At 33.6% G+C, this 9,596-nt stretch overlaps 1 protein-coding gene across 1 annotated transcript; it reads left to right on the forward strand.

The window, feature by feature from the left end:
* The first annotated feature begins 5,302 nt into the window (after window positions 1–5,302).
* On the forward strand, window positions 5,303–7,045 carry LOC107877295 (coumaroyl-CoA:anthocyanidin 3-O-glucoside-6''-O-coumaroyltransferase 1-like). Its single transcript, XM_016723975.2, has one exon. The coding sequence runs from the start codon at window positions 5,481–5,483 to the stop codon at window positions 6,867–6,869; it is 1,389 nt and encodes a 462-aa protein (XP_016579461.2). The 5' UTR covers window positions 5,303–5,480; the 3' UTR covers window positions 6,870–7,045.
* The last annotated feature ends 2,551 nt before the right edge of the window (window positions 7,046–9,596 follow it).

Here is a 9,596-nt window from a genome sequence, read left to right on the forward strand (position 1 = left end):
CTGGCTTGCCACATTCGAAACACATATTACTGCCAGCTCTGTAGATACGCTAGTGGTTTCTGCCACATTTCTGACAAAGGGGATTAGTTCGGGCACTGCTAACACTGCCCTAAGGTCTAAGGCCTGATTCCCTGTCTCGGTTGTCATCTCTAAATTTTAGAACTGGAGCACTGGCTGAGGAATGAGCTGGAAATGAGGATTTCGGGCGGAACTGATAATAATCCCCACGCTCTGACTTAGGATGAGCGAAATTAAAACTACATGTTCTCGCCCTCTTATTCTCTCTCTCTACTTTTCTTTATTCTTGGCCTTTTATATCTTCTGAGCATGGACATGAGTCTGGCTCTGTCTATCTCCTTAATAAGCATTGCGGTCCTACATTCCTTGACCACGCTGCTAGACTCTCTTGACACAAACTTACTCATCTTCGCTCTGCTATCTGCTACAACATGTGGGGCATATCTGGCTAACTGAGTAAACTTAAGAGAATACTCTTGTACTGTCATGTTTCCCTACTTCAGGTTTATGAATTTTAAAACCATTGCTTCCCTCAACTTTAGCGGGAAGAGCCTATCCAGAAAAGCAACTGCAAACTCCTCTCATTCTATGGTTCCTGCATCTATGGCCTTCTTGGCCTTTTACTATTTGAACCATGAGTGGGCTACATCCTGTAACTAATATGCGACCAACTCAGCGCTCTCGACAACAGTTACCCCCATAATGTCAGTGACTTTCTGCACTTGATCAAGAAATTCCCGAGGGTCCTCATCAGACTTAGACCATGTGAAAGATGGAGGGTTCATTCGGGTGAAGTCCCGAATCCTGGCAGTAGTAGTATTGACCACTGGGTTGGCTAGAACGGTTGTTGGTCGTTCATTTTGGGCTGCCATAGGATGAGCTAGGGTGGTAAAGGCTACTCTGAACTCAGCGTGGGAGATATGTTTATTCAGAGAATCTGGCTGAATGGGCTGAAGGGATGACTGCTCTCTTGTTCCTCTTCTCTGAGTCCTCTTTGGAGGCATATTCTGTAAATGGAAGAGAAACTAGGATTAGAAAGAGAGTGTAACTTGAGCTTATGCTTACTCGCACAACATGAATGTTGAAAAAAGGGATATTGTTCCTAAAACATCGCATAGCCTCCTATCCATAAGTGTGGCGCGCAACACACCCATGTACAAGACTCTACTAGATGTGGCTTCCAGACTTCCTAGGACTCTATTGAACCTTAGGCTCTGATACCAAATTTGTAACGCCCCAAGTTTGTACCCTGGATGCTACACAGTGCTAATAATCCCGAAGGACCACTAGCTAACCCATGGCTGATACTTACTGCAACAACTGAATAATAATGCTGAATAATATGCAAAATTATGTAGAAACATGACATAAGGTTCAATCTATAAATAATACTGAATAATACCGAATGCGGTATTAAATACCAAAACTGAACAAAATACTAAAAAATGAATAACTATCTGAAAATACTCTAGTCTGAGAAGCCTCTAAACTGTCTGAACTGCGGAGTTGATGGAAAAAGCCCCCAACTAACTCTATATGCTAAAATAAACTGAAAAATATACTATAAATGATAAACACATCCTCAAACTATGAGGGCTCACCACTACTCTGAACGCTGAGAGTCTGGTCTACTAAGGGTACTCTAGAGCTCGTGCATTGAAACCTATGATATAAGACATCATAGCGCAAAAAACATGCGTCAGTACTTTGAATGTACTGGTATGGTCAGTGAGGTAGGCTGGAATGCATGGGTTCATATGCATGAACAATAATAACTGAATAATATGAGTATGACTGAATAAGAGTACATGCATGAATACGTATATTGTAACGAAAATCGTGCTAGTACTGAATACTGGATCTGAATGCTGATTAACTAATTTATCGAGTTTACTGAATATTGTACTATTGATAACTAGATGACTGTATCTGACAGTCCTGAATTCTGAGGAACTACACTGAGTTTCGTACTGAGCTGAGTGCTATATTTGATAGTACTGAATCTGTAGAACTGAACTGAGTTCTATTCTAAGACTGAGACAAAAACTGAGACTGTAAGAGGTAATCATCTAACCAACATCCCCCTTTCTAAACTGATTGGGGACCAACCTGTAACCCCGATTGGAAGGGTGTCAATACCGTGCCACGAGTAAGGACAAGCTGCGAGTTAACTCTTTCTACAGTAAGCTCTTTCGTCAACCCTTACTGGCAAAATAACTCGGATGAGAAGTATCAATACTCATAATATCTGATAGAAAGATATCTCAACATACGCTGGCTACGTAGTTCTGTAACGTAGGGATTTTTGCTAAGGGTCAAATCCTCTGCTAACAGGAATGCCCCCATCCCTGGGTTAACTCGGTGTTGAATTATACTCTCAACTAAATAGATACTGAACTAATTTCTATTCTGTACTAAGCTGGACTAAACTGTTATTAAGATTACTGCTTAACTGGATGGAACTGAGCCCACTAAGATCCGTTGACTGACGGAATATTACTAAATTCCATTGGCTGATAGAGTTTACTGAGGTTTGAACTAAATACTGAGTTCGACTAAACTATTACTGAATCTACTGAGTTTTCCTGATTTCTGTAACTGACTGAGAGTACTAATGGTCGTGACGTGACTGATACTGTTCTATGACCGACCATGGCTCTAGGTAATCAGCTAAATTGTTGGGTACAAGTACCCCCAGGACTCGATAGCATAAATTAAGAGATATGGCGTAAACATGAAACATGTAAACTATGAACTTGATCATCATTCATTCATTGGGGCATTTTAACAAACACTTGCATGATATAACTTGCACATAAGCTAACTTGACATGATTTCATTCTCTTAATAGTTCACATGGACAATTTATCAAGCACTTGGTGAGCATAGTATATGCACATAGTATTGAACAATAAGTGAGCATCATAATTCTTCTCTATTTTCACAAATCAAGGGTTTATCATGGATTCACGTTAATCTACACACATAATGACCAAATTCACATGAAATATATATATATATATATATATAAAATTATGAATTAGGAACTTAATCCAAACAGCAATCATGGATACACTTTAATTCCAACCATGGAAATCATAAAATCCATTACTTGAAGTTCAAAAGAGATTCTTGGACTCCAAGGGTTGAAGGAACCCTTGGATGAACACTTCACATACCTTTGTTGAAGAATTTCTGAAAGTTTATGGTTGAATCTTGAGTTCTTGATTTGAAATTGAATCTTCTAGGGTTTTGTTCTTGAGCAAATTTGAGAAAGAATGACTATATTTGCTCTATAGAGAATTTAATTTCGTATTTTGGGGGCCTAGAATCGAGGTTAAAAGACCTAAATACCCCCAAGAACGCGATCTTTTAATGAATGAAAACTGGGCTACCGACGCATAGATCGAGCGACGCGTCGATACCATCGACGCGATAGCCAACGCGTTGCGCCATGTTCGCATCGATTCACTGGAATTGGATGTTGGTAGATGGGAAAAATATTAATCAACGCGATAGTTGACGTGGTGCGCCAAGATCGCGCTGATTTAGTGTCTTGGGATTCCAAAGGAGCTCCAAACAAAGTTCAAAAAATTTAAAACTCGCCCGGGATCACCTATTAACCTTCCTGATCGTGAATTAACTCAAATATTATCCTTTAATGAACGTAAAGGTGGCGAAACAAGGTTATCGACTTTCATAGGCTAAAATAGCACTAATTCTGAATACTTAGCTAACATATTCTAGGTCTGGGACCCCTTGGCAAGCTTAACGGACTGAATTAAGCTAGAGATTTGCGGGGTCTTACAATATCTCATTCAATGGTTAAAAAGATTATTAATGTATCCGACATATGGAATCTAAAAAAATATTGGTTAAGTATTTAGATTAAGTTTTGTTACTTACATATATATAAGTTGATTCACACATAACTGTTTTATATATTATAATGTTGTTTATTACTTTGCGTTATAATATTTATTGTATCAGGGTTTATTATACATATATTTAAATGTATGATGACGTAATAAATGTATAATGCTATTATACATATATTTAAAGTTATGAGATTTCAGTAATTGAAAATATAATGATATCTGACATGCAATTTAGTGTATAATTATTTGTCATACGTTACAAATATTTATACACTCAAATATTAAACACTTAAGTGTATAAATATTTGTTATACATTAGATATAAACGATAATTTATTGTATTAGTTGCAAACATTGATAGTATTAACATTCTAATGATTGAGAAGTACTGATACAATAGATTTTACGTCATTGCAATACATTAAATTAAAATCGAAACATGACCTTAGTAAACGATGCTGCTGACTATACATAACATATGTATGTATAAGCAGTTTCAATAAAACAATAAAAACTAAGAATCCAAACCAACATCAAAAACTAAGAAGTGTTGTAATTGTTTAACATCTCTAGGTGCTTGATGAAATTTGAGAACGCTTAAATAACAGATCCAGTGAATCCCGTGCAGCTTCCGGATCCATTTAAAACACTGTAAATTCAAAATTATGAATTGAAAACGGTGATAGCAACAAAATATATGTTTGAATTCATTCCTTGTACAACAGGACTCATTAAAGTGAACAACAAAAGAAACAAATATTAATTTTCAGGTGGAAAGTTTACTTGTATAATAATTGAATCAGTTTGTTTTCTTTTCTTACGTCAACTTGAAATGATGAGGAGATTTTTGTGTGTGCGGATGTATGATGAAACTGGAGAGAGATTATTGTAGATCGCTAGGATTTGTGGGTGTGGAGAGATAATAAGAAGGTTTAATGGAGATAGATAATTGGAGAGAAAAGGTAGCAAGATTTTAGGAGGAAAAAAGGAGCACAATTTAGAGCAAAATACAGTGGTTTGGGATGTATAAGAAGGAAGGGAGAGAAGGTAAAAAAGGTAGGAATTTGAGTAATTAATTTGAGATTTTTGTTATTTGTTTTCCAATATGGATTTTTATGTTATAAGGTAAAGTTACCTTGTGTATACATGTAATTTTTAGATAAATGAAAGAAGAGCAAAAATTGATCCAACGGATCGAAATATGATATTTTTGAGTCATTTTAATATGTAAGAATATTTTTGACCTAATAAATAGAATAGGAATAAATTTAGTCCTAAGAGTCTCTATGTAAAGTCACCTAGTAACTGGTAGGTGTATGTATGAAAAGTAACTGGTAATTGAAATTGATGTAATTACTGGGTTAGTATACAAGATCTGATAATTACAATGACCTATCTATTTGACACAATATAATGCTAATGTAACTTTACCCAATTACACCAAATCGAATTTCGCTTTCCAAATAGGCCCTAAATGAAATGAGGATATTTATGAGTCATTTCTTGTTGCGATCAGAATGGCTATAAAGCCAACTAAAAGCACCTGCAAGTTCAATACTTCTAGTAGAAGAGCCATTCCTCACAATGGCACATACACAGCAAGTTAAACTTCTTGAATGTTGCCAAGTCTCTCCACCAACAGGTTCAATTCCATCAACTACTTTACCATTAACATTCTTGGACATACCTTGGCTTCTTTTTCCACCAAGTCAACCACTTTTTTTCTATGATTTCCCTCACACAACTTCTCATTTCAAACAAACCATTTTATCCAATTTCAAGATTTCACTTTCTTTAACACTCCAATACTATTTCCCTTTAGTAGGTAATTTAATAATTCCACCACAACCATCTAAGCCAAAAATTACCTACACCTCAGGAGACTCTGTTACATTAACCATAAAAGAGTCTACGTATGATTATTATAACCATCTTTTAATCCATCATCAGAAGGGTGTTCAAGATTTTCACCAATTAGTACCTCATTTGCCACAAATTGGTGAATTGTTACATGTGGACCAAGAGTTAAAGTACTCACTTTTGGCTGTTCAAATTACTATATTTCCTAATTGTGGTGTTTCTATTGGATTCTCCAAACGTCACGTGGTGGCTGATGAAAGAACATCTAACAATTTCTTGAAGACGTGGGCAGGTATTTTTAGAAATGGACTAGAATTGTACTTGCCTGTGTTGAACAAGAATTTGCCATACTGTGATAGGTCAATAATTCGTGACACCAATGGGGTTGAACCAATCATGTGGAACCAAAAAAATGTGCCAAAATTGGCAAATGGCAATTTTAGTGACATGGTAAGATCCACATTTGTAATGGGTCGACCCGACATGGAGGTGATCAATGGGTGGATCATATCACGGTCCAAGAAACTATTCGGGTCAGCCCAGTTGCTCCTTTCGCCCTATGTGGTGACATGTTCATTTATTTGGGTGTGTTGGTTGAAAGCTAACATGGACAACATTGAAGATACAATTGACAAAACGGAGCCCCATTACTTCGGTTTTATAGCGGGTGGTATAACCCGGTTGGGTTACCCGGTACCGATTAGTTATGTAGGTAATTGCATTGCATTTGGTAGAGCAATGGCAAGGAGAAATGAATTATTGGGAGAAAATGGTATACTTTTTGCTGCGAAGACAATTGGTGATACCATCAAGGAATTGAATAGGAATGTGTTGGGTCGGGTTGAAAATTGGATGTCCGATTGGAAAGTGTTTAATGGGTCGGGGCTCCATATGACGGTAACCGGGTCTCCGAAAGTGGATCTTTACTCGTTGGATTTCGGGTGGGGCCGACCCAAAATGATTGAAGAAATATCAATAGATAAAACAGGTGATGTATCTCTATGTGAGAGTAGAGACATGAGTGGTGGAATAGAGGTTGGTTTGGCTCTTCCATTGGCCAAAATGGAAGCCTTTAATGTTTTCTATAATGAAGGTCTCAAAAATCTTCACTGATTTCTCTTTCATTTCACATAACATATTCGGTGAGAGCAGCTCGATGTACTAAGTTTTGTGTATGCATAAAGTTTGATAGAGAATTGATCAAAAGATATAATTTTATGCAGTCATATCCAATATTTATGCAAGAGGTTATTTCATTAATTTAAATAAGACATTCGACTTATTGTAAATAAATTTGGCACTTACACATTAATTTATCGAGTGATTGGTTGCCATGCTTGTTTTCTTATCGTTATATCAAAATTAATTGTTAGGGTAATTTTGTGTTTTTCAATCTGTTTTCAATTTTCCTTTTTTAAGTCCAGGTCGATCTATTACCACATCTCAACCTCACAATTAGGAATATGATCTTTATATATTAAACCTATTTCATATTTTATTGTGGATCACACTTGTTTTATATAATTTCTATGTTCATTTACGTCACAATCATTATGAAATAACAGCGCGCGTACTCCATTAGTTTTTTGGTTTAATTACTAGTTTAGTTGACCATATTCTCGTTTATTTCTAGTTGCAAATTGTATATTATGAGAAACTTTTACAAATAATTTTTGTTGTTTAGAATATAAATGTTGTATTTATTCATTATCTCATATTTTGGGTAACTTATGCTTTTAAATTCTCTTAAACTTAATTCTTTATTTAGAATACTTCCTTCTAATTCCTCTTAAAAATTATATTGATGTTTAGAAGAGAAAAGCAATACATTATAGAGGATATCTCGTGTTAATATGACGTAGTGTAAAGAGATATTTTAAGAACTACTTTTAAAATACAAACCATGTTATGTTCAATTTGGCAGACAGCGTTGAACTTTCCGAGAGCTCTAATGCCCTCCTTATCTTAGAATTGTCCAAAGCATGTTGTTTGGTACATCGAATAAGAAAATCAAAATAATGTTTGAGTTAATTTTATTTTTACCTATCTTCAACGTACCAAACTATCCATATATTATCCTCCTAATTAAAAAGACCTTTTACAGGGGCACATAAAATGTGGGAGCAAATGTTGGTTATACATTGCAAGCATCAAAACAGATTCTTTTGACTCTCAATTAAAGATTTATTGAAATTAAAATAATATGACCTCGTGCAAAAGTTGATAGTTGCAGACTTTGAATGATGATAAATTAAATAATTAAAAAGTATATTTATCATTGTTCAAGATTTTCGTAACTGTCAGCTTCCTCATAATACCTTGTTATTTTGATTCCAACAAAATTTTGAGTTCGAGTTTAATTTTTTTTCTTTTTTTAATTCCAATAAAGGATACTTCATACTTCTCTCCTTAGTGAGTGTTATGTGACACCAATTTATATTAATCGAGTCTCGAGAACTAAATAAATATAAAATATTGAGTAGAAATCCCCAAAAAAAAAAAAAAGTTGTAAATTATTGTACCTGAAATGGCCCATCAAAAGATCCATGACAATCTCCTGCTAGTCAGGAGGAGGCAGTATTAAGGCCCTCCACGTTAGGACCTGTCGCAAATATTATTGAGAAGGCAATGTATGTTTTTTAAAAAAATAAAAAATTATAGAAAATATCATACTTAAGAATGTAATTACAATAAATAGTAATACTTTTGTAAAATTATAGTTTATTACAAAAGTAACATGATTTTACGCATTAATTAGGTAAGTGCATGTTTTACTCTCACTACTTTACATTTTCTTATTTTCACTCCACTATTTTACCACCCCAAATATAGCTATATCTTTTACATCTTTTTTTTTCATTTTATTTTTTTATTATTTTTTTTATTTTATTTTATTTTTACTTTATTTTTTCTCTTCTATTTCTCTTCTTTTTTCCTTTTTCTTTTTATTTTTAATTTTTTTCTCCTTTTTCACATTTGAAGATAATTATCTCCATCATCTTCAAGATTTCAAAATAAAACATCATTACTGTCTTTCACTCTCTCATATTTCTACCTTTTTTTCTTGTTAGTTTTTTTCCATCTTACTTTTTTATCATTTTATTTTTTATTTTGATTTCTTTTTCTTTTTCATTTTTTTCACGTTATTTTCTCTCTTCTATTTCTCTTTTTTTTCTTGTTCGCTTTTTTTTTCCTTTCTCATTTCTTTTTGTTCTTTTTTCTATTTTTGTTTTCTTCTTCTTTTTTTTTTTAATTTTATTTTATTTTTTTCTTTTATTTTTACACTTCTATTTCCCTTTCTTCCTTTTTTTTCACTTCTCTTTTTTTGTTTTTTTGTTTTTATATTTTTTATTTATTTTTTATTTTCTTACTCTTCTATCTCTAAATTTTATTTTGAAAAAATAAATATGTATATCACATACACATATTCAAAAAACATACAAAATACATAGCCATACAGATCTGGATATATATTTACAGTACAAAACATACATATGTATTTATGAAATACATATCATATTCATATTAAACTGTAACAAACATAACTATACTATATATTTTCATATGTATTTGCGAAATATAAAGGTGACTTATATAAAATAAGAATATACATATGGATCAGATATGTATTCTGTAAATACATATGCAGAGGTATATGTATTTTTTACGGTGTTGAATTTATCTTTGAACTGTACATACTATGTCATTTTATAGGATAACATGTGTACTTATTTGTTTTCTTTTATTGTTTAAGATATGTATCATGTAATTTTTTTTTATTACCTATATGTATATGTATATAATTGTCATTTTTTTTACAAAGATTTTGTGTCCTATATG

Source organism: Capsicum annuum, unplaced genomic scaffold (assembly GCF_002878395.1).
Source record: "Capsicum annuum cultivar UCD-10X-F1 unplaced genomic scaffold, UCD10Xv1.1 ctg82982, whole genome shotgun sequence".
Taxonomy (NCBI): domain Eukaryota; kingdom Viridiplantae; phylum Streptophyta; class Magnoliopsida; order Solanales; family Solanaceae; genus Capsicum; species Capsicum annuum.

Coding starts and splice junctions, on each gene's coding strand:
- LOC107877295 (XM_016723975.2), top strand. CDS start 5,481: ATGGCACATACACAGCAAGTTAAACTTCTTGAATGTTGCCAAGTCTCT.